Source organism: Arachis hypogaea, chromosome 3 (assembly GCF_003086295.3).
Source record: "Arachis hypogaea cultivar Tifrunner chromosome 3, arahy.Tifrunner.gnm2.J5K5, whole genome shotgun sequence".
NCBI lineage: Eukaryota > Viridiplantae > Streptophyta > Magnoliopsida > Fabales > Fabaceae > Arachis > Arachis hypogaea.
Window position 1 is genome coordinate 29,338,760 of NC_092038.1, and position 26,703 is coordinate 29,365,462.

Consider the following 26,703-nt stretch of genomic DNA (forward strand, 5'->3'; position numbering starts at 1 on the left):
GTTATACTCAGTTGGCTTGTAAAATTTTTACTGTCCAAATACATGACTCTATTATTTGTTTTCTCTTGCTGTTATTTAACAACTAAATAGCTATACACTTCTCATATACAAAAATTATACATTTGTCAACAAAGAAACATGCACTAGTTGTTTATTATATATTAATTGATATATATGATAGGATTTCAGGTATTTCGTTGTTTTTCCTATACGGCAATGGCCTGATAACTACTTTTGTTATAATAAAATGTTTTAAAATTATATGAAACTAATGTATATATTCGTATGATATATAAGAAATATCTACTTAATTCATATTTTTATAATATTTTTAATTTTACTTTTATTAATTTATATAAAAATATTAAAAATCTTAATTCATCCTCTTAATTTTTAAATAAAAAAAAATTGTGTATTTTTTATCTTTTTAATATTTTTAAAAAATAACACATATATTTAATTGCTTTTTTTATTTAAGTATTAAAAGGATCATTAAAAATAAATAAATAACCGTACTATTTTTAATCATAAAAATTTTAGGCGTTGACAAATTTAACTATAAAAAAAATAAAATTAATATTATATTCATAAAAGATAAGTTTTTATCGACAAAATTATACACAATTTTTAAAACCTATCACCACCATTCCAACCCTTTCCAACAATAAAAAGTAGTAATGAAAGAATCCACCAAAATTCCATATAGCCACTGTTATAGCTATGCACCCTCGTAAACTCGTTTTTCGCCTCCATAGCCTCCCTGGATTCATCTTTGTCTCTCTTTTTCAACTCACGCTGCTGGAACACAAACTCTGACAACAAGCTCATGGTGCCAACCACATTCTCCGGCGAGAATGTTATAGCTGTTGACCTGTTGTGGCAGAAGAATTTAAAGTCTTCGATCTCAGCATCTCCTTATTATACGCCTCCAGTGATAACAAATTAGGTCCATTCTATTCTTAGGCACGAGCTTTTCGAGTTTCCACAAGCCATCGTGAATGACACCGAAGTTGAAAGTCTCTTTCTTCCATCGTGCACCATAACGGAAAAATTCACGCCCGCATGGTTCGATTTGTAGAGATCATTGAATGAATGTGGTTTGACCGGTGGAGTTTTCGCATTGAATGAATGAGGGACAAATGTTGAATTTGACAAGGTGTGGGTGATTTTGCTATTGGGTTCACGTACAAACAAAGGAAGAGCAGAGGTAGTTGATGGTGGCTGCTATTAATGGAATTCTAGTAGGAGAAGTTTTAACTATTCAAATCACATGAGAATATTAATATTGGAATGTTGTAGCACTAATTTTGTACAATGTTATTGTGCCTTTAACTGATCTTGGTTTTACTAATTGATACGAGTTATGTGGGACAAAGAATTGGCATATATGCCGATTGGTGTAATTACAAGAGTAACAATTAAGAGAGTAAAAGAATGTTTTGCAAACATGACTAAATCATTTGTTTAGGAGATGCATTAAGAATTGGATAAGATAATGATTAATAATTATAGAAAGTCAAACATGTTACTATTTACAAGATGCATTAAAAATTCTCGTTAGTCAAGATGAATCAAATAGGCATCACTTTTTTAATATTTATTTTATGTTTAGGGAAAAGCTCAGTATACAAGCGATTAGGGCTTGTAACTATTACAAGTTTATTAATGCCTAATCCACCAAAACGTGTTGCAACTCCTACGTCACTTACACGCGCTTTATTCATGCCGTTTCACATTTTTTTTGTGCCTCTTTTTCTTCTTTTTCTTTCTCCGTGCTTCCTCTTCTTCTTCCTCTTCCTCTTCCTCTTCTTCTTTCTCTGTGTCTCTTTTTTTTCTCTTCCTCCCTCTTTTTTTTATTGAAATTTCTTCTCCTCTTTTCGTTTTCTCTTTCTCCTTCATCAAAATCACTAGAAAAAACGAAGAAATATTATTCAAGGTACGTTTCTTGCCTTCTCTTTCTCATTCTTCTTCTTCTTCTTGCTACACGTTCTTCTTACTCTTTCTGTTCTTCTTCTTCATTTACGTGCTTTTCTCTCTGTTTTCTTTTTTCGTTATTCTCGATTTCTATTGTTTTTTGACATCAAGCTCTGAAATCGTTTTTGAAGAAGAAGAAGTAGCAGAAGATGAGGAGGAGAAAGAGAAAGAGTTCTGAATTATGCATGATTTTGGGTGTATTTTCTTAAATCCTTTGGGTGTATTTTCTGTAATCTTTTGGGTGTATTTCTATAATCGTTTGGGTGAATTCCTGTAACCGTTTGGGTGTATTTCTGTAATCTCTTGGGTGTATTTTATGTAATCGTTTGGGTGTATTTCTGTAATCTCTTGGGTGTATTTTATGTAATCGTTTGGGTGTATTTCTGTAATGCCTGCTATTTTTTCTGAAATGAAAAATACACCCATAGATATCAGTAAGATACACCCATAGATATGAGTCAGATACACCCATAGATATCAGTCAGATATCACTCAAATACACCCAAATGATTACAGAAATACACCCAAAAGATTACAGAAAATACACCCAAACGGTTACAAGAATTCACCCAAACGATTATAGAATACACCCAAAGAGTTACAGAAAATACACCCAAAGGATTTAAGAAAATACACCCAAAATTCGTTGAAGTACATCTTATGCATAATTCAGAACTCTTTCTCTTTCTCCTCCTCATCTTCTGCTGCTTCTTCTTCTTCAAAAACGATTTTACCATGAAAAATTGAAAAAAACGAGAAAACAGAGAGAAAAGACGTAAATGAAGAAGAAGAAAAAGAAATCGAGGAAGAAGAACGTGCAGAAACGAAAGAAAAGGAGAAGAAGAAGAGTAAGAGGAAGAAGAACGTGCAGCAAGAAGAAGAAGAATTTCAGAAACCATGAAAATCGAAAAAAACGAAAAAGAAGAAGAAGAAGAGGAGGAGGAGGAAGAGGAAGAGGAAGAGGAAGAAGAAGAAGACGAAGACGAAGACGAAGAAGAAGAAGAAGAGAAGAAGAAGAAGAAGAAGAAGAAGAAGAAGAAGAAGAAGAGGAAGAGGAAGAGGAAGAGGAAGAGGAAGAAGAAGAAGAAGAAGACGAAGAGGAACCGTTTGAGTGGGGCGCGTGTAGTTATGCTCCATTCAAAATGAGTTAGTGCGCGTGTTAATAAAGTTTGGGCTGATAACTTGTAAAACTTGTACGGTCTTTTTACTTGTATGTGTAGCAGGCCCCTTATGTTTATTTTATTTTAATTTGTTTTATTTGTTTTAGACCCAATTATGACTTGATCCATTTTTATTTTAATGAACTTATGAGTTAGGATTTTAAATCTAAGAGGTATAAGATTTTTCTAAAACCTGATAGCCACTTTTTTTTTAATTTTGATGAATGAAAATTTTTTGGAGTTTCTTTAAAAAATTTGGGTATGAACTGAATAGATACAGTAATTTTCTTAACTATTATATTAGAAAATCAAATTAAAATAGAACAGTTATTTTTTTTATTTTCTATTTTACTCTGAGTTATGTTCATTATCATTTGTTATTAGATTTCAAGTATTAAATTAATCTTATTAATCTATATTTATTTTTTTGTACTTACAAAAAATCAACATCTCTTCCTTCTTTGTCATCTTCCTTTATTTTGTTATTGCCTTGTTCTTCCTTGTCGCTTTTTTTGTTCAAATTAAAAAAAAAAAACCAAAAAACAAAAGGCAGCATTAGTGTCAGCGTCATCATTACTCTTATTTATCATTTGTCCCCATTTGAAGTTTCGTGATATTGTTCCCTTACTTTTTTAATTTTCTTCTTTTTGTTCTTATTATTATTGTTAACTATCTTCTTTGATTGGTTTCATTTTATAAAAATAAAATACCAAATATATTTAGAGTAATCACGGTCAAATTGTAAACAAAAAAAAGAGAGAAAATTGTTTTATCATAAAAAAAAAAACAAAATCTTAAGAGGGAGTGTTTTAAATGCAAGAAAGCAAATTAAAAGAGAGGGAAAGTAATCAAAATCATATCCATACTTAATCTTATGTGGTAATTGACTCTCAAGTGGGAATATTATTACGGTCCAAATTTTAAACTAGGTCGTAGACCATAATTCGCCCAAAAGCACTTGCAGGTGTGTGTTATTATATAGAAGACATAATTAAAATAATATCTATGTTAATCTCATGCATTTTTTATTTCTTATACGAATCCTTTCAAATTTTTTGATTATCACCTTTCAAATACTAGAAATAAAAGGACATAATAAGTGTCAGAATTTTTTATAGGTACTTCTACCAACTCGTTCGAGGAGGTTTAGAAAGAGTTTTTGTCTTTCTCATTCAAATAACTTCACTGAATAATTATTTTTTATATTAGTTGCATGAATGAATCTTCTAAAAGAAAATTGACCGATTATATGAAACATGTTACACACTTACACTTCAACAAAATTAAAACTTTGAAAAAATAATTTCTCTTTAATTTAAGAAGGATAAAAGAGCAATGAGCCAATGACCATATTAAGGCTGGATTTGGTAAAGCTTTTTCAGGAGGTGTTTGTGCTTTTAAAAAGCACAAGCACGTCAGCGTTTGGTAAATTAAAAAGCTCAAGTGTTTGTGCTTGCGGCTTTTAAAAGTTAGGGGTACTTTTGAAAGTACCTAGGAGGGAACTTTTCAAAGCTGACTTATGTTTACCAAATTTTTTTCATTTTTCCGCACATATTTCTCGCTATTATATTGTCATTAAAATCTTCATATATTTCTAACTTCTCTTCCTAACCTTCATAAAATCTAACACAATCTTCATATATTTTTTATTTTTCAACCTAATCTTCACAAATTTCAACACAAATACATCTCTATCACATATTAGGTATGAACTTCTATCTATTTATATTATATAAAATTTTAAAGAATTTGAAAAAAAAATTATTTTTTTGTTATAAACATGTTTATTATAATTTTTTCAACTTTTAAAAGCTATTTTACCAAACACAATTATGGTGCTTGTACTTATTAAAAGTCATTTTTAATTTGATTTTACCAAATGTAAGTGCTGCAACTTTTAAAAAGCTGTCTTTTAAAAAACAGCTTTCATAAGCTACCTTTAAAAAATAAAAGCTTTACCAAACTAAGCCTAAGTTATTAACAAATCCTTTTGTGCAGTCCCTGGGCCGAAATTACTACCGCCTCCCGCCACTATACGAACGCGATTGAGATGATTGGCGCGAAACTTCTAGCGCAGTCACAGTAGAGAGCGCTGAAAATATTTCAATTTCAATGCTAACCATTCCCAAATTCCTCGTAATCGTCACCGCCAATCACCCTAATAATCTCCCCAACCCTATCACTTCCCTCTTCCTCCCACACTCTCCGTTTCTCCCGCGGTTCGCACTCCGCGCATCCTCCCCCGTTTCGAAACGTCTCTTCTGGTGGACCAGAAAGCCAAACCCAAAACCATTTCAGTCCACAATGCCTGGTTCGTCTATGTTGGCGGAGTACGCGAAGTCCAACCGGTCAACGTGCAAGGCGTGCTCGAAGGCGATCGAGTCGAAGGCGCTGAGACTGGGCGTTGTCGCAAAGGGCAAAGGAGGGTTCGACATTACCAAATGGCACCACCTCGATTGCTTCCCTTTCCCCTCTGACTCTGAATCCCTTCTTGCTTCCCCTGAGGACGCTATCAAAGGCTTCTCCTCATTGAAGGTTTCGCATTTTCTTCTCTCCTTTAAGTCCTGGTGAAATTTGTTAGGTTTTCACTTTTTTTCTGAGTTTAGAATTTAGGGTTTAACCATTTTATTGCGGGTATATATCAGTCCTTAACCATTGAGACTCGGATAGTTCCCAACGGAAAGAATTGTGTCTTCCGCATTCAGTGTTCAGGATTAAGTTTTATTTGGGACTTAGTGTTCCCTTGAATAATGGTCACTTATTTGTCTTTCACTTGTAAGACTTCTTACTTCTTAGAGGTATAGGTTTTCACATTTTGGGTTAAACTTGAATCTAAAATTTCCAATCATACACTTCATTAAACCGCTATAGTTGACAATGCATTAGTTTATTCTTTTAGTTTTCTAATCAGTCAAACAAGTTTTTAATGTTATCATTTCGATTTTAAGAACATCCCCCCCCCCCCCCCCCCAATTTTTCCTTCCCAAAATTTCAAGATACAAATATATATTTTTTTATATTGTTGTATGATGCAACCAGTGAAAAATGAGTCAAGTTTGTTAATATTGCAATTTGAATTTTGAAGCTTATGATGAGAATTTTGTATCAACTTTATTGAGGTGAAGTTTGGCACGTTTTTTGTTTCTTCAGAGTACTGACCAGGAAGCTTTGAAGAAGATATTGGTAGGTGCACATGACAAGTCTCAAAAGAAGGTGAGATTTCCATTATTTCTTTAAAAACAAATCAAATATAAATGTTGAGAGAGATTATGTCATAGAGCAAAGTTAACTTGTGATGCCAGTATAATGAGTTATTCTTTCTTTTCCAATTTTCTGTGTTATTGAACTTAATCAAACCTGTCTCTTTTCAAATTTTACTGACTGTTTGTGTGTACACTTCTTTGATAGGTTGATAAAGCTATAGAGGACATAAAAAAGGATGAAGGCAGGGATACAAAGCGAAGGAAGGCAAGCATGTGTACTCATTCGTTATTTTTGTTTCCACACATGTCAGAATTGTGGATTTGATTAAGCAACAACATTTGAGAAAATGATATTGTATTATTTAATATCAATTTGTAAACAACTTTGAACAGTTCAACTAGAAACCACAAATTGTTGGTTTAGGTTGTTTGCCGATGCTTGTTTTCTCCATCAAATGCTATACGTCAGCTTAAATTGGATTTACTGTTAACTCCCTTTGTTCTTCATGTTTATTGCATGCAGCTGTGTGAATCAGACATTGAAGCAGTAGAGGAAATTAACTTTTCAGTTTCTGAAGTGAAGAACAACTACAAGGTAAGATTTTCCCTTTCTCGTGTTTATTTCATGACCTATTAATGGCTTTAGTGTCTAATGGTGAAAAACTGAAAATTTATCATGTTTATATCATTATGGTCATAATTCTTATCCTCTTAACTATTTCTATATTTCTCTATTTTTTTTTGGCTCTTCCTATATTCAACGAATGATTACCTGATACAGGATGCTACCCTCTTACCAAAATGGAAAGCATTTCAGACAGTCATATATCTTGAACGGGTGAGATTACTGGGTACCTTTTTTTTTTTCTATCAAATAGATATAGGTCAGAATTTGCAGCATTACATCTTCTGGTTGATATAGATTTGCAGATAGCCAATTGAAAAAAATGAGGTACTCCATCATCCAGAATTCATGCAGCCTTTATATTTTCACCCATTTCACTTTATTCTATGTTATGGATTCTTATAACTGCAGGATGATGGCCTGAATGACTCAAGCAAAATTGCTGCATTTGATTTTGATGGGTGTCTTGCAAAAACTGCTGTGAATAAGTATGCTTGAATCTGAAGTCTAAAATTTGCTATTATATTTGTTGATGCTGTTGGTTTACCTTTTGGTAGCGTCAGGTCTTGTGACCTTATGTGGTGCTTTCGCTGCAAAGAAGTTCTTGGATTTAATATCTTTTATAAATTACAACCTTTTGATTTGATGTATTAAGAAGCTTATTTATTTATTTATTTACAGAGTGGGTGCAGATGCTTGGTCCCTCATGTATCCTTCAATTCCTGATAAATTACAAAGCTTATACAAGGATGGGTACAAGCTGGTGTGTCTGTTTTATTTTTAAAAAAAATGGCTGTAGAATTTTCTTTGATTTTTAGAACTCTTCTATGCTCATCCTCCTTTATTCGTATCTTGTGATGGTCACAATTTAACTAAAATGAATAGATAATAATGGCATTTCTGGTTCTTATGCTGTTTATTGTCTTGCTATTGTTTATTATAGGTAATTTTCACCAATGAATCCAATATTGAACGTTGGAAAAATAAGAGACAAGTAGCTGTGGACTCAAAAATTGGACGTCTCAATAATTTTATTGAGAAAGTGAAGGTTCCAATTCAGGTGACTTCTTTGAGACTCCACACATCTGTCTTCTACTATTATTAGCAATGCAAATATTTCTTTTTCTTACTAGCTATAACAATCGTTTTCTGGTTCAATTGTTTTCTGTGTTTGGGATATTGCTTTGTTGACAGTGTTCATATTAGTTAAACAAAATTGGGTGATGTTAAAATTTGATGATATCTTTGGTGGTGCTCAAGGTTAAATATCCTTGTTCTATCTTTCACCTGTTGGTAATAGTTATTAGGAAACATGGGTAATTGGGCATACGACACCTAACACAGATACAATGCAACATCATCTGTTTAAGGCCTTCTCTAACCAATATATCCAACGGGATTGGCTTACATAGTTAGATAGTTTCTTTTTTTAGGTGTTAACCCTTTATTTTGTATATGTGAGGAAATCTCATCCTCATTTTTGTCTTTCTTTTCTTTTAATTTCATTTCCTAAAGAAAAAGATACGCTAGGTAATATAGGATTAGGAATGAATGCATTCCAAAGAAAATTAAGGTAGCAATTTACATGATAGAGGTGGTTTTATCTTGTATTTAGCTCATTTGATCAGTATGAAGAAGACTGATAGGCTCCCATAGATATTAACCTGAAAAGTGCAAGAGAATATAACAAGGAATAACGGACAATGACAGAACCTAAATTAGAGCACTATACTAGTTCTCACTCTCCTAAGCCTGTGACAACATAGCAGTTAGACATGCCAAAGCCTTGAGAGTAGATGAGGTTTTTTTAATCGGAATTGCATTAATCATGATATGAAACATAGTGCAAGTATGAAACTTGGCTATGTATATCCAAGTAGAATTGATATTGCTCATGTATCAACGTTGTTGTATCTCTTGAATCGGGTTTGTTGTATAGAAGGGTTGTTGTATCTCTCGAATCGTGTTTGTTGTATAAAAGGATCTTCATGTGAAGAACTGTTATATCCAGCAGATTGGAGTGGTGTATTATAGACTTAGTCTCACATAATACACCATAAACAATAGAAAAATGCTGACCTCCATATATGTGACTCACTCCCTCCCCCTACCAAATCTTATAGAATATGATATTCTGTCCTTGTCAACAAATAACAAACTACACCATATAACCACATGTTTATGTTACATTTCTATCTGCTATAACTATCTTGGGTCCTATTACTTTCTTCCTTACATGCAAAATGTATTTACTCTTACTAAGCTTGCTCCTATGTTAGTGGCTATTGCGACCAAGAAACTATTTGAAAAACCATGAAAAATTATTTGGAATTAATTGTATATCTATAATTGTGGCCTTATGGCTGATGCAAAGGCGCTATCTTATCATCCAATCTATATAGGCTATCTCCCCTGGACTCGAGGCTTGGTGGTTGTTGTTACTGGAATACTGGTTTCTTGCTCAAGCAGTTACATGCTTTATGCAGCAAGTGACAAATATTAAAAAGGAAACAAAAAGTTGCAGTACATTCTTCAATAAAGTTTTAGGAAATAGGTGAGGATCCGACCTGAGAAACAATGTTTCATCTGTATGCAGGTGTTTATTGCTTGTGGGGTAGGTAAAGGTAAAGCAGACGGAAAAGACGATCCTTTTCGCAAACCTAAATCAGGGATGTGGCATCTGATGAAGCAGCACTTTAACTCCGGCATTGCCATTGACATGGATCAGTTATTTTTTCCCCCTTCCATGTGATAGCACTTTTGAGTGCTACATTTTCATTGTTATAAATTTTTGTTTACACCCATGAAGGTTCGAGAATGTAAAGCACACGTTTTTCTTGATGTAGATCATTTTATGTTGGTGATGCAGCTGGGAGAGAATCAGATCACAGTGATGCAGATATCAAATTTGCAGAGGTATTTAAACCATTTTAGCCATACTGAATTTGCTTCATAAATTTTATGCCAGTATTTAGCACTTGTCTTCCAGATAATGTGAACTTTAATCATTACATCTAAGTAACCTATTGAAAAGAATGAAGATGATAGCTGGGACTCAGTTATTCTTCTCGAGAAGGTTATAGGTTGTTGAGATTGTTAATAGTATCATCGCCTTCTTTACTAGTTTTTATGTTGTTTGACATTAGAAATTGCTTTATTTGTTCCTCACATGTTTATTGTCTGATTTGTTTTCCTTCATTGATTTTAGGCCATTGGTTTAAAATTTTTTGTCCCTGAAGAGTATTTCGATGCCTGATATCAAATCTCGGATCATTTAAAGCCATGTTTGCTAGACATTGCTAACTGGGAGAGTCATGTAATTTACATGCTATTGTCTTTAATATATCAGTTGGAAGAATGTAAATGGATTAATTATTGTAATTTAGATTGTAGGCATCTAATTTGGAGCAATCTTAAATTTCTTTGTAATACTGCAATTCTATGATCATGTCGAGTAATCATTTTGAAATTTATGGCGACAAAAGAACCAACATCGTTGCTGCGTGGTTTTATGGTTCATACATGTAGTGACGGAGTTTGAAACGAAATTTTGGGGAGTAAGATAGAATATAATTATCAAAATACTTTTGATATGGATCCCATTTAAGATAAGTTCGTCTAACCTCATCTCTTTGATTTAAATGATATTGCCAAATTTAAGGCTATTTTTTAGGGTATCGTTCCAAAGAATTAAGGTTAAACTCATCAGATGCAACTCTTTAACTTTTGAAGGTTGTATCTTATTTTTTTTGTGATTCATTAAAGTAGAAGAACTATCTATAAGTGTTGATATTGTAAAAGTTAAAAGTTATATGTTTTCATTTTGAATATTAGCCTTCTTCTTAAAAAATGCATCATCAACTCTTTGATTTTTTATGATTATTTTATATAAAAATTTAAATATATATCCGATAAAATATGTAAAAAAGAAATTAGAAGGACAAATATTAAAGTTTATAATATTTATTAAATTTTTATCAATTTATACAAATACAATAATATCAATACTTATTGAATATTTTAATATTTTTATCATATAAAAAATTAAATTAAATAAACAATAAAATATAAAATAATATTAAATTACATAAATAAAAAATACCTAATTTTTTATATTTGAACTCAGGTAGAGGGAGTGTTGCTTATTGAATAGAGAGCTGCGAAATACGAATACACTCAATTCAGTTCAAATTCAATATGTTTTGAATGTTTAAAATTAAAAATTATTGTGCAATAAAAATAAGAGATGAAGATTGAACTTTAGTATTTTAAGTCATAATAAATATTTGAGCCAACTGAATTATTTTTTATTTTTTAAAAAATTTTACTAAATTTTTTAATAAAGGTTTGGGAGGACCATAATCTCCCCTTATCTGAACTAAGCTCCGTAACTTTTTATATGGTGCATGTTGTGAAGGTTATGGAAACAACGATGGTTATATAATTTTGACAACACTTAAAAAATAGTTAAAATTAAGGTAGTATTGCTTTTGGTCACTTCAAATTGATTTTTATGGTTAAATTAGTCAATAACTACATTACTAAAGGACAAAACTGAAAGGGGACTTGGTAGTACAAGAAACATCGTATTCCGCACTTTTGGGTATATACTAAATATTTTATAGAATTGAGAATTTTGAAATTACTAAGAGAGGAACTAATTGTTTTACGAGTCATATATTTCAATTTTTCTTTCGATATCTAGATAAATATAAAAAACATATTTGATTGATCATTGTAAAATTTTTATTTTGATTTAAAATATTTAAAAAATTAGCTAAAATATAACTTAAGTTATGTACCATTAAATATAAGTTAAAATATTTTTAATTATTTTTAGAGTTTAATTTTGATATATTGACAATATAAAGCATTTTATACAGTTATATAATTACATCTATTTTTTTAGATGACAATTTAACCGGTAAAAAAAAGGGTAGTTACTTTAAGGGATAAGTACTTTTTTCGTTTCCAACGTCTTGAGTCAAAATCAATTTTGTCCCTAATTTTTTTTTGTTATTAAAATCATCCTCAATTTTTACAAACACATTAAAATCGTCCTCCTCCCATTTACGAAAATTTTTTGACACATTTACCCCTGAGGGTCCCTAACGCTTCGTTTTTCTTTCCCGCGAAAGGCATTCACTATATCATTTGTCATTACACACTTCAAAGGTGATGTTTCATGTTCAATGATGCCCTAGCAGTGGTGTGTCGTCACCGGAAGAGTATCGGAACTGGATTTGGAGGTCACTAGCAATGGTGAGGAAGGAGGTCGGTCCGGCATTGTCATCAATATTCAGGTATCTATGTAGCATTTGTTACGATTTTGTTTCGAGGTTGAACGTAATAATGTTTGAACAGATTCTCTTAATATCTTAGAATTGCGAGGGTTTGATTTACATTTTTTTGTGTCTTTAAGAAATGGAAAGCTTTACTCTGACTGTCCACCATGGGGTCGATTTGGATATGAAGATGGGACGTTGCAGTATATAGGGGGACAAAAGACAGTCATTGAAGATGTTGAGAATGATTGCTGGTCTATATTTGAGGCATATGCAGAACTAAGGCAGTTCGGATACACCAGAGAGAACATTTCAGCTCTGTGGTATAAGGATCCAGCTAGTCAATGGTTAGAGAAGGCCCTGAAATTATTTGTTACGGATAAAGATGCACTTAAGATGTGCAGAATAGCGAACTTGAGGAGTCATGTTGAGGTGTTTGTGGTGCATGTGGTTGAGGATGCAGAAGAATTTTCTGAAGTTGGGTTTATTGATGTTGGAGGCCAAACAAAAGAGAATCCCGGTAATCAGTTGGTGGTTTATGAGGGTGAAAAAGGTCAAGAGGTGGAAAATGATGATGTGCAACAAGGCAATGAAGGAGATAAGTTAAAAACAGATGTGGCTGCTGAAAATGAATGGGCTGAGACAAATATCGATGATGACAGCGATGATGAGGAGTTTATTCCGTCTGATCTTGAGGTTGATAGTGCAGGCGACATTCATTTTACAGATAGTGACGAGGAATATGATGATGAGAGTGGGTTTGAGGAAGATACAAGTGCCAAGAATAGTAAGAGGGTTGATAAAGGCAAAGGGGTTATGAATGGCGATTTTAGTGATGAGAAAGGCTTCAATAGCGATGAAGTGGATTTGGAGTATGAGGTTGGTGTTGATTCAGATGATGAGGAAGGACAAGGGGAAGATAACAATGAGACAAGGAGCTATCCAATTCATAAGGATTGTAAGGACATGAGTAGTTACAAGTGGGAGGTGGGAACAATTTTTGCTTCAAGAGAGGAATTTAAGGACACTGTGACGTCGTATGTAGTACAAACAATAAGGGGACTCAGGTATGCCAAGCTTGAGTTGGTTAGAGTGAGGGCTGTTTGTCAGCCTGGTTGTCTTTTTTGGTTATATGCTGCTAAGATGAAAGAGGAAGTAACTTGGCAGCTTCGGTCCATGAACCTTAAGCATACCTGTGGCCAGTTGCATAGGATTGGGATAATGCATACTTTGTGGCTGAGTAGAGTTTTTAAGAATAAGGTGGAACATAATCCGAAGGTTAAGATCAAGGAATTGGTGAACAATGCACAAAGGAAGTGGAATCTGACAGTTACAACCTCAATGGCAGCCAGGTCATGGCAAGCTGCGTTGGATGACATACAGGGAGAGTATAGGAAGCAATACAAGAGGATTGCTAATTACTGCTCGGAGTTGCTACGTGCTAATCCAGGATCATCAATGACGCTCAAGGTATAGAGGTCCCCTAACTTTGAGATTAAGAAGCAACACTCATCCTTGAACAACTACTGCATATTTCAAAGACTTTATGTATGGCTAGACGCTTGCGAAAAAAGCTTTGTGCACTGTAGGAAGTTCATTGAGCTAGATGGATGCTTTCTGAAAACACCTCAAGGGGGGCAGCTGTTGACTGCTATAGGTTGGGACCCCAATGATCAAATGCTCCCTATCGCCTATGCCGTGTGGAGTCAGAGATGAAAGATACCTGGACTTGGTTTCTGAAGCTGCTAATTGATGATTTCGGGTCTGAGACAATTGGCAGGGCAACCTTCATGTCTGATCAGCAGAAGGTAATAATAATTGTGGTAAATTGAATTAATATCCTCAATTAACATACTTATGCATAGACAATTTTACCTCCTTTTGCTAGGGTTTACTGCCAGCTTTTGATGAAGTAATCCCAGGTGTAGATCACAGGTTTTGCATGCGCCATCTCTACAGCAACTTCAAAAAAAAGTTTCCTGGACTGTAATTGAACCGATTGATGTAGAGGTGTGCAAAGACTACACACTGGAAGGATTGGGAGAGAGAAATGGCAGTGGTTCGAGCGGTCAATGTGGATGCTCACAGGCACCTCAACTCTATTCCTCCTAGATTTTGGAGCAGGTCCAGATTTAACTTCCATTCCAAATGTGATACTCTTGTAAATAATATGTGTGAAAGCTTTAATGGAGGCAAATTGGAGTCTAGGAAAAAGTCCATTATTACTATGCTAGAAGAAATTAGGGTGTACCTAATGAGTAGATGGACTATTAATAAAGAAAGAATTCAAAAGTTCAATGGAACAATTTTACCTCGAATTAGGAAGAAGATATAGAGAAGAGATAGGGCAGCCGGTGAGTGGAGGCCTTATTGGTCTGCAGACTTATGAGGTTGTCAATGGGTTGAGCAAATATGCTGTTGATTTATCTCTTCATGAGTGTTCATGTAGGAAATGGCAGCTAAGTGAAATTTCATGCACACATGCCATCAGCTGTATAAACTTCAAGGGTCTTGAATTGGATTCGTATGTGAATGACTGCTACAAGAGAGAGGCCTATGTCAAGTGCTATGAGGCGGTAATCAACCCTTTCAATGGCCCAGATCTGTGGGAGCACACTAACTTCGATGATGTCATGCCACCACGCTATCGGAAGTCTAGCCACAGATCAGTGAAGAAAAGGAAAAGAGGTCCTGATGAATCAGAGGCTAGATGCCAGACACACTTGTCTAGGAGGGAGAAAATACAGAGGTGTTCAAACTGTGGTGCATCAGGTCACAAGAGAGGAAGGTGCAGCAATTCACCCCTCCTTGTAAGTTCAGTTCTCCACATGACTGTTAGGCTTTATTGCAATGTTTTCCATATGTATGTTAGTGTTTATCTGTCTCCTTGTTGTTGTATTGCAGGCCCAACCACTTAAACAATCTGCTGTGAAGAAGAAAACTAATGGAGGAAGGAAGAGATCAATTTCACAACCTGCTGTGCACTCTGCTACCAGAGGGAGGAAGAGGTCCAAACCACAAGAAAAGTCATCATCACAGCCCCAACCAGCCACCAGCTCAACACCCATAACCAGGTCCAAGTCATCCCATTCTCAGCCTATCTCCAAGCCCACAACACATGCATCTAAGCCCAAGACAACACCAGCAGCTACTCCCCAGCGAAGGCCCAAGATGAAGCCCATCAAAAGCTCAACCCAACCACCACCAGCTACCAAGGAAAAGGGTGCATCTAGCTCAAGCCAACCAGTTATGAACAAAGTCTCCTTCACTCACAACATTGCACTACATGTTTCTCCAAGAAAGTTGAGACTGATGGCAAAACTGCCTCCAAGGGATTAGGGAAAACTTTAACAATGTTTAGACACTATTTAAGTTGTTAGCTGGTTAATGTAGAGGTAAGTTGATCATACTGTATGGTTGTGAGATTTCATTTTGATTGCAACTTATTACATACTCTTTATGCTTAATGTTGGGTAAAAGTGAACCGAATTAGTGTTGTTTTGTTCTAAGTCCAACTGTCATCTGATTTAATGAATGGTTTAAGGTTATTACGCTTGGTTTGTTAATGAATGAAGTCTCATGGTTGTGTTTTGATGTATCTGTTTTTGCTTTCATTCTAATGTTGAGCAAGTAATACATACTACATATTATGCATTATTAAACCAGACACAATTCTTCAGTCATAATTCTGGGCAACCATTTTCACTTTCATTACCAATTTCTTGTGAAATTACAGACACACACCATCACTTACATACACATAAACTAACCTACAAAAACCAGTTTCATTACCAAAATACTATCCAGCCACAGCAGCAGATTTTAATTACATAAAGTAGACTTCAATGTCTAAGTACAAACTAACTAAAATTGCCCTATTTTCTACCTAACTTTCATCAACCCAGTTTCAGAGGTAGCAAACATGGTAAACCCTGCCTGTGATTCAACGAAACCTGCAACCAGCAAAATAAACAACCAACCCAGCCAACCATGCCTAACACTGCAGCAACCTTCAACTTCCACTCAGATGCCTTCACGTCTGCCTTCAGGGCTACAACTTTTCTCTTCAACCTTGCAACATGCGGATGTTCGCTTTCAGCTTCTGGGTCTGTCCAACGAAAAAACTAACACTCATCTTTAACCTACATGAACCCACCAAAGTCAGTGCCCAGAAACAAAACGTTGGGGTCAGCTGAGAACAATACAACATGAACTTACTTCATAGTAGACGCAGCCCCAGAATCGGCGACCTGGGTTTTCTTTGGTTCCCGAAACTCGTAACACTGGTCTCTCTCCATGCCCACAAAGAAGCCCCCTCTTCTGCGCAGACCCCCTGGTCCAAGACGACCTTGAGCTCTCCGACGCCATTACTACACTGGAACCCTAGCCCTAGCACACGCTTTATGATTCTGGTTTACGGGTGAGGTTTTTAATTAAAAATAAAACTTAATTTTCTATACCATTATGTGGTTCAACTACCGGTAACAACCTCAGGGGTAAATGTGTCCAAAAACTTTTGTAAATGGGGGGAGGACGATTTTAATGTGTTTTTAAAGATTGAGGATGATTTTAATAACAAAAAAAGATTAGGGACGAAATTGATTTTGACCCCAAACCTTGGGGACGAAAAAAGTACTTAACTACACATCCAAGCATTTTTGTATCCAAGTCCAATCAAGCAGGCTCAAACTCAACAAAAAACACTTTAATTACACCAGTGTGTACACACGCATTTCAATAACGCTTCTTTGTTTTCATGTTTTTTCTTCTTCGCGTTCTTCCTTCTTCTTCTTTGCCTTTCCTCCTTCTTCTTCTTCGCATGTTTTCTCTCAATCGTCTTTCTTTTATTGTTATTGTTGTCGCTGCGTTTTTTTTCCCTCTTTTTAATTGAGGTTCATTTGAATCCAAAATTGAATTCAATGTGGTGTTGTTGATGATTGAGTCTTTTTTATTGCTTGTTGAAAATTGAACTAATTTCAGTTCATTTGTGAATTGATTGAGGTTCACTTGATACTGCTGATAAGTATTGACCAAATTTTTTATTTCTTAAGTAAGTTTAGTTTATTTCTTAGTTTAATTGAAATTCATTTGGATCCAGAAATAAATTATATGCGTTTTTGTTGATAATTGAGTCTTTTTTACTGCTTTGTTCAAAGTTGAACTTATTTCGGTTCATTTGTGTGTTAATTGAGATTCAGTGGATGCTGCTGTTAGGTTTTGACAAAGTTTTTTGTTCCTTAAGTAATTTTGGTTCATTTAGAATTCAATGTGTTAGTTTTTTGTTCCTTAAGTAATTTTGGTTCATTTAGAATTCAATGTGTTTTTGTTGATAATTGAGTCTTTTTGATTGCTTGTTCAAAATTGAACTAATTGAATGAAATAGAATGGAATCTAATGCCATTGAATAAAGTGATAATGAATAATTTCATTCTTCTTTGCTAAAAAATTTGATCAATACTTATTTGCAAGTAAATCTCAATTAGCACACACATAAACCAAAATTAGTTTAGGTTTGAACAAACAGTTAAAAAGACTCGATCATTAACAAAAACACATCGAATTCATTTTTGGATCCAAATAAACCTCAATTATATTTTTGGTCAATACTTATCAGCAGCATCAAGTGAACCTCAATTAATACACAAATGAACCGAAATAAACAAAAAAATGAACCGAAATTATTTAATAATGGCATTAACTATAAAAAAGTTAGCAAAATGTTAGTGTTATTGGTGATGAAAATAACGAAAAAGGAAAGAAAAAAAAGAAGACGCAACATTGGGGAAGAAGAAAAATTTTGTGAATTTGGAAGAAGAAGAAAGAGAATGAGAAGAAGAAGGGAAGAAAAAGAACCTCCAAACACGAATTTGAAAAAAAGAAGTTGAAAAAAAAAAAGAGGAGAAGGAAAAAGAAATAAAGAAGGAGAATGAGAAAATAAAGAAGAAGAAAAAGCTAAAAAGAAAAAATGAGACACTTGATTTAAAAAGTTATTATAACAACTTAGTTAGATTTTGTTAAATATTTTGTTTAGAATGTAGAGTTTTATTATTATTATTATTATTATTATTATTATTATTATTAATTTGATTATACGAACTCGGCGTGCCAAGCTCGAGAATGTCACTAGTTGTTGGACAAAATTGGGATATTACTTTCATTTTCAATTGACGCGAACGGACCGAAAAGAAGAAGAAAAAAGAAAAGCAAGGTGGAAGCAAGCAACATCGTCATCCTCATGGTTTTGGTATTGTGATGACGGATTGGTGATCCACTTGTGTTCGATCGCAGCAAAACAGAGCAGAAGCAATGGCAAGGCGATCCTACAAGATCGACTTGGGCTGCATAGCCTGCGACGAGCTCACCGAAATCGGCGCCGGCAAGTCAGGCTGGCTCGTTGACAACCCAAACCTTCTCTGCGCCATCGACACTCATTCCCTCGCCCTCGCCAACCGCTCCTCTATTCTCCTCATCCTCTCCTGGTCCGACTCCAACGCATCTCGCGTCATGATCCGACCCGAATTGTCTCCTATCGAGGCCGAATTCATCTCTGCCATCGAGTGGTTCGTCTTGGATGACGTCAGCGTCGTCGTCGCCGGCACCTCCTGCGGTTACCTGCTTGTTTTCTCGCTCCGTGGGGAACTCATTCATAGACAGGTAATTGACAGAACTGGTTTGATTTGTGCATTTTGAATGGGAAACAAAAACAAAACTTTGATCTATTGATGCGTTGAATTGCTATTGTTCTTGTTGAAAAGAAAGAAAAACCTATTTTAATTCCTCATGAAAACTTTGATCTATCTTGAAGTCGAATGTGCGTTCGTGTGCGTGCGTGTTTGTTTGGGATACAAATTTGGTTTAAAGGGTCAAATATTTTTTCTTTTCTAGATACAGCAGAGATATTTATTTCTCAGCATTTCGGCTTTCGTGAATGCATTATTCGATAATAGAAACTGTAATCTGCTTGGTATTATTATAACCTCATGCGGATGTTTTGCTTCTCTGTATCAAATAATCCATCAAAACCACCACCTCTATATCAAATACTCCACCTGCAGATACAACACAGTTATTAACGCAGCACCGACTGGCAAACCATGACTACTACATCATAAATATAATAATCCTCTGCCCTCCTTCCTCTGTTATGACTTATGAGTGGGTCTCACCGTAAAAAGGTCGCTACTCCTTTTCTTTATTGTCTAAAACTGAGGCCAGTTCCTTTCTCAAAGCTAGAGAGTTTGAATGTTGGGTAGAGGTGATGAAGGGTTTCGTTGTGATTGCCGTTGGATGCTAGTGGGTATAAAAGAGTTAAGTTATGTGTGGGAGGCTGGTTCCTATCTCAGAGCTAGGTAATGAAGGCAAAGGGTGTGATTGCTGTTGGATGCTACATGCTAGTGGGTATATAAGATTAAGCTGTGAATGAGCTGGTAGAAAGCTCGTCTCATTGCTACGGGCAAGGGCCATTCAGACTAAAGGACTGACATTTTTAACACCTCTCTTGTGAGAAAAAAATGTTTGTAGTTCAAAGTTTGGACATTGCTGACCTGTGTAGTGGTCCAAGGGTGGTTTCTTTGTCAATTGGATGTTAATAACTCCTTGCAACTGGGGTTGGAAGGAGATGCACTAAGAAGATAACACTCACCGCTAAGTCTTGGCTAAATCATGGCAAGCATCCAAGTTACTCAAGTCATTTTATTACCTTAACAAGCATGCTGAAGGTTGCATTCACGAAATTTTCCCCATTTCTTGTTGAGTGTGGATATGTCCCAATATATGGGAAACATTTATGTCTAGTAATGCTGATATGATAATTCAGTTGAGAAGTTGGTCGTTTATCTTGTGACAGAAATTGTAATTTTCGGGTTCTTAATCATATGTTCCCCAAAAATTTATTCAAATACTTTGTTCTTCTTTCAAAAAACCTTTATGACAGAATTAAAACTTTCAGTGCTACCTTGTCATCTTAAGCGTGGGAAACTCCACAGGGTATACAAATCAGATTATGAGTAAAATCCTCAAAACAAATTTAGATTTATATTTGTTATATTCTTTTGCTATTTGTTAATATGTCTTATATAATTTGCTTCTACATAGATGATTTATCCTGGACGAGTTTTAAAGTTAAGAGTTCGGGGAACAAAGAAAGACTTAATTCAAGATACTTCATCAGAAGAATTTTGTGTCATTATGCCAGGTGTAGTTGCCCGCTTTGATGGCTCCGATATTCAGGTAAACATCAACTTCTGTATTTCAGCTATTTATAACTTTCTGAACTGTAGTCCTTGTGTTAAATGTAAAACTTAGGATGCTTTCTTGGGTATTAGAATACTTTATCTTGTTTACTGTAAAATTGTTTGCTGCATTTAAGTGGATCTTGAAAAAGATTAAAGTAAATCGGAAAAATGCTACAATCTTAAAATGTAGATTTTGAGTCTAATAGTATCCATTGCAATGTTGAAATGTAGAATATGCTTCAGAAATGGTTTGAAGAAGAATATCCTCAATTTTGGGTTCAAAAGCCAAAGAGCCAAGATTCAGAGGATTTTGAAAATCAATATGTAAAATTACCTTACCAGTTATGGAATATTGGCAAGTATGGTACTTGTGCTGATGCAGCACTCACAGGCATAATGCCTCCACCACTATTGGAAAACCAGGTAAAATCCATTCAATAATAATGATGTCAAGTCTGCATCACTGATGATACAAATTCCTTTCATGAAACACAAACATCATTTTGTTTGCTTTTTGCATTGTATAATCGCATGTAACCTTTTTGAAGTCACCCTTTTTTATTTCTTTCTTCCATTTAGCTATTACTCCTTTAGTTGCTAGTTAGCATATTTAGGCATTCTTTTGCCGTTCCTCCATAATCTGAATGACTATCAAATTCCTGCTGACTAGGAAAATCACATATAATTGTGTCTCTCAATACAGAAATGATAATAAATTTTATTTGATAAATTTCCTTGATTTCCTTTTTGATTTAATTTATTTGTTTTTATTTATTTATTTTTATTTTTTCAATTGCGCAGCTCATCTTTCACAGTTTCACTTTATCTTACTGTGATTTTCATCTTCCATAATGATTGTTTTTGGTTAAATCCTAGAAAGTGGATGCTTTCTGAAGTCATTTCTGGTATTTGAATTCAGCTGCTTTTATTCTTGGGCAGTCCAGTCAACGTTATTATTGTGCAGTGGCTGTTGGAGAGGATGCTGTGATCTCAGCATACAGGTACTTCGTGGATTATGTAATGTGCTTCTTCAATATTTATATGTGCCCTGATGTGCTTCATTAAGTTTTTTATTGATCAAGTTTGGTTTGACCATTTGGAAGACTCTCTGAGGACAAAGGCAGGTCTTTAGTGGGAGAACTCTTGTCTAAAGTTGTACCCGCAGCATTTTCCACAGTAGCATCTTTTTCGAAGTTGATTTGGCGGAGTGAACAGACCTCTCCCAAGAAATCTCCAAAGAAATCAGAGGAGAAGCCACAGCCCTTTGCTCGAGGTAGGAGGAACTAATATCATAGTCTTTGCTTGTTGTGGTTATAACGACACTTGAACTTGCAAAATATTTTGGATATGAAATAAATAAAGCTTAAACCAAGTAAAAGGAAAGGGAAATTTTATAATTTCCTGGTAGTTGGAATTATTTAGTTGCTGAAGTTTAACCATGATGCTTGAATAGAGACCAGGGTCCTTGAGTTTTTACATCAGTTTGGTCCCTGAGTTTTAAGCATACTCAATTTGGTTAATAATTGTGAATCAAGTTAATTCTTCTGTCTCCAATTTAGTTAATAGAATGCTTATGTGTACCTCACCACTTTCTATCTTGAATCAAGTGCTCCTCCCTAACCCACCTCCATTGCCTCCCTACCCGCTCCACCTTCCTCTGCCCTCCTTGCTCCTCTCCCTCCTTTTTTTTCCTAGTCTTTCTTCTAAATTGACCATTTTGCCCCTAGACCACCTCTCCACCTTTGAAAACAGCAAGCGTGCTTCGACACCATCGAAGTTGCTGGGGTGAGGAATTTGGGGATTCACAGGTTACGAACCCTATGAGTGTGAATGCAAATGGAAATGGGTTATCTAATCACAAGAATGGTTTTGGAGGTAACAAAGGGAGTTCAACTGCAACCGCATCTCAAATGAGTGAAGATGTGAACGTGGAGCATGTATAGAGCAATGATGGTAGTAGATAGTTGATTCTGGTGTTGGTTCGGCCAAACCAAATTGGATTGAGTTCCATTTGTTAATTGATTGTCAATTGAATGTTGAGATGAATTCTACTAATTCAGTGATGGTGATGGTTTTTATGTTGAATATAGCGGAAGGGGTAGTTTGGGAATTTAACATGCCACACTTGCTTATCTCTTAATGGAGTCAACATAGATTTAACATTTGGATACTTTTTGTTAGACGAGGCTCTTTTCTGAGTACAAAGTGAGTTTAATTCTTTTGTTAATAATTTTGTGTTTTTAATTTTCGTCTTTCTAGAGTAGACATAGTAGTGTTTTTGTCAAAGGGGGCCAAAGAACCTAGAGGATATTTGAGAACCCTCTCAACCCTCCTCACTTTTTTGCTATTCATTTCAAGTCTCCCCTTATATATAGTAATTCCATACAAATCCCACCGTTGGATTAGAGGCTTATATATTGTAGATAACGTCTATAGGATTTCACATTAATCCAAAATAATTTGACATAATTTTTATAGTTCAAAATTGAAGGTAATATAAAAGTTTATAATGTGTTTGAATATGAGTTGCTAGTTCATGATTTTATTGATGTTCAAGTTTACAAGATTTGGAATGATCTTCATGATAGATGATTGTAATTCAATGGTGTCATCAATAAAAAAAGAATAATTTTAGAGGTGCGAGTGGTGTAATTTGTTTAGAGAGATAGAGGTTATGTTATGTTGGTTGTGTTGCTTCTATTGTATACTATAAAACGTGTTATGTTGGTTGTTTGCTACAAGAGAGTTGTGCTCAAAGGCACAACGTGTAAAATTTACCTACATATAGAGGAGGGTAACATTTATCCCAACTAAGAAAATTTATTCCCCATATTTTGTTCATTTATTCAAACCAAAAATATATTTTTTCCAATAAAATAGGAGATACCTCTTTTAACTCAATCTTTCCTAATCTTTATTATCTATCTTCCTTGCATAATTCTCCTATTCCATCCTTTTAGATTTACTCAGGCTTCCTCTTTCTCTTTCAGACTTCCATTTCTTTCATAATCTTAATGATAGGGAATCTTATGAACTTAATTTTGATTCTCTTAGGTCTTCTTGATGGTTTTCCGTCTTTTAACCTCGACAAAAGTGTATGGTCTCTTTACATCTCTAGTAGTTATACTTGTAAATCCTTTTCCAATTTCTTACCGATTCACCCAACACAACTTTCCATCTAGACCCCATTTGGAAGTCCAAAGCTCCTTCTAAAGTAAAATCTTTTATATGGATAGCTCTGCTTAACGGAATTAATACCAAATGGCATGTTACTGGTTTGAAGGCCACATAAGGATATCTTCCCTGATGTTTATGTTATGTGTGGGGAAAATTCAGAGTCAAATTCATGTGTTTTTTCATTGCCCGATGGCCTCTTTTATATTGAAACAATTTGTTTAGCATCTTTGATGGTCCTGCAACCCTAGGCAAATTTCTATTTACTAGGTTTGTTTGGTTTGCTAGTAGAAAATATGCAAAATTTTTGTGGCACTGTGCAGTTTTTGCCATTATCTGGACAATTTGGTCGGAGCGTAATACACACACCTTCAATGACAGATTTTTTGACTAGCATATTTTATGGGCTAGGATTAGACACGTGGCATCTACCTGGTGTAAAACTCATGATTTTATGAGGGACTTCCCCCCTCAGAGGCTTATTTTGATGTAATTTGATATTAAGAAGCTTATTTTGAGTGTTCTTTTAATTAAATTCAAATGATGGACACTTGAGTCTAATCAAGAAAACGAAAGAAATGTTGTTGGACCTACCCTTTTCTAGCAATAGATGAATTGATAAACTGGTTGTAGGGTTAATGTCCTCCTTAGTTGTCTGAGTTTGCTATCATTGTTAAATGCAGCTTCACCTTTGACTTGTTTTAAGGATCACCCTAGGAAGGGTGAGAAGCTTACCTTATCCCCAAGTGGTACATTGGCTGCTATAACAGATTCACTTGGTCGCATATTGCTGCTTGATACTCAAGCACTTGTGGTTGTGCGCTTGTGGAAGGTTCTCTCTTGAACCCCAATTTTCCCTCCCTGAAATATCAAAATATAGTATCTGTTTTATTCTCTTACTATGGAATTCGCAGGGATATAGGGACGCCAGCTGTCTATTCATGGAGATGTTGGTTAATAAAGACACCACATCGTCAAGCTCTAATCACTATGAACCTGTGAAGAGTGATTACTGTTTGTGTTTGGCTATTCATGCACCTAGAAAAGGAATCATTGAGGTACATTACATATTTTACCTTTACATTGCAATTAAAAACTTGAATTACTAAAATGATATTATGACTAATTTTCTGAGTTCTCTCATTTGTTGTTAGTGTAACACTGACATTTGACAGTTGAACTTTATTAGCATGCATAAATAATTGAATAAACTTTCTTTTATGAGGAGGGTTGTGTTAGGTCTTCGGCAACCAACATAAAAATATAGCCGAACCCCATGACATGACATGAAACTTTCTTTTATGAAAAATAAATAAACAAATAAGTGAATAAACTTTTTAATTGCATGAAGTGGCTTAATTTCTTTCCTTTGTGAATGACATGAAGATCTGGCAAATGAGAACTGGACCTCGTCTTAGAACAATTCCTTGTGCAAAAGGTAGCAAAATGTTGCAACCAACGTACAGGGTTGGTGCTTCAACGTCTTCCGCTCCATATGTGCCACTTGAAGTTTTCTTCTTAAATGGGGACTCGGGTGTGATTTCAGTCTTAAGTCGAACCTTGGATTCTTGAAAGGTTTTAAGTTTATTTTATTTTTCTCTCACCTTCTATACTAAACTATAATACATGCATTGTTAAAATTTCAATTTAGTTAATGGTGATTGTTGTTTTATCTTTGTATTCAGTTAAGGTCAATGGTCGCATATTAACAAATACCAATATCACATAGTAACATTAAGATCTGTAAGTTTCTCTTAGAAAAAAATGAAAAAAAAAAGGACAAAAGGGGATCCCTAACCGTAATGATTTCCTAATAAAATTTGCATGCCGATGGGGGGTAAATGTGCTTGATTAAGGTTGACTGTATTTTCTTCGTTTTGGAATTGGTGATCATAATTGTTTTTTATTTCTTAATCAACAAATTTTCTCTAGAAAATGGTTATGGATCGATGCGATGGGGACGTGGAAGAATGCTGCATTAGCTTTCACTGCACTTCTATAAGTTGAATTGGTTCCACAATTGAATAATGTACAAAATTTGTTTCCATGGCAAATTGACTGTCAACTAATCAAATGGCTAACATGGCTCGAATGAGTTGCGCTTTTGGGCTTTTAATTTTTTCATTTAAATAAAATAAAAAAGCTGCTAAATGTACAAGAGCATAGTAGTATAGAAACCATGGTTCTAAATCCGAACCGAATTGGCAAGGTGAATTGGTTCAACTAGAAATCGATGCTTAATTCGGTTCGATTCTTAACAAAATCGGCAGGTAACTACAAAACTGTCGGAAATTGGTATCTTAGACTACAGCTTTTGAACTTTTTTCAACTTCATACTGTTGAACTCTTTCTTAATCCGAATATTTGTGTCAAAATTTTGGCTCAAAATGGTTAGGAAGCAATTCATATCTTCATTACCGATTGATAAGTACCAAGGTTTATTAATTCAATTTTTTTATTCATTGAAATTAATGATACCTACGTTCATAACCTTTCATAAATTCAAAGTGACAAGCCTTCATTTACCTTTCATGGATACTAACTTTTGTATTATATTGTACAATTGTTTTTGGCACACATGTTCTCTCTCTCATACAATTATACCCAATCTTATCCCCTTCTAATTTGTGTATACACATCTAACACAGTGTATTGCTCAATCAACTTAAAAGTTAAAACCATAAATAGCAAAAAAAGAAAAAAGCAGACAACAAAATCTAAATCAATCAACTTATGATCCATGTTTGAGAAAATCCGTAATCAAATAGAAAACCAAAAAAAATGAAATCTATAAAACAAGGAACTCATAGTAAAAGAATTACATGCATGTATGGTTACAAAAAAAAAAATATCCAGGTAAGATTATCCTAAAGAAAACTGCTATACATACAAATTTTTTTATGAATTAAGTCTAACTAAATTAAATAATAAAGTTTGAGTGAGTAAGTAAATGAGAGTGATGAGAATGATTTTTATTGATATTAGACCAACTTAATTAAACTTAGTTAACAAAAAGACTTGTATGTGTAGTATTATTCTATTCTAAAA

The 26,703-nt window shown here is 34.5% G+C and overlaps 2 protein-coding genes across 2 annotated transcripts; both read left to right on the forward strand.

Annotated features, from left to right (window-relative positions):
• Nucleotides 1-5,113: 5,113 nt before the first annotated feature.
• Nucleotides 5,114-10,446, forward strand: LOC112790068 (polynucleotide 3'-phosphatase ZDP). The gene is made up of 11 exons (XM_025832294.3): nt 5,114-5,669; nt 6,285-6,347; nt 6,543-6,602; nt 6,861-6,932; nt 7,119-7,175; nt 7,374-7,450; nt 7,644-7,725; nt 7,906-8,022; nt 9,559-9,689; nt 9,809-9,878; nt 10,171-10,446. Exons 1-11 carry the CDS (start codon nt 5,247-5,249, stop codon nt 10,216-10,218), a joined length of 1,200 nt encoding a protein of 399 aa, XP_025688079.1. The 5' UTR covers nt 5,114-5,246; the 3' UTR covers nt 10,219-10,446.
• A 7,908-nt stretch (nt 10,447-18,354) lies between these two features.
• Nucleotides 18,355-25,339, forward strand: LOC112790069 (uncharacterized). Its single transcript, XM_025832296.3, has 8 exons — nt 18,355-18,901; nt 20,342-20,476; nt 20,713-20,904; nt 21,421-21,482; nt 21,585-21,754; nt 24,339-24,487; nt 24,570-24,713; nt 25,042-25,339. The coding sequence occupies exons 1-8, from the start codon at nt 18,554-18,556 to the stop codon at nt 25,225-25,227; spliced, it is 1,386 nt and encodes a 461-aa protein (XP_025688081.1). The 5' UTR covers nt 18,355-18,553; the 3' UTR covers nt 25,228-25,339.
• The last annotated feature ends 1,364 nt before the right edge of the window (nt 25,340-26,703 follow it).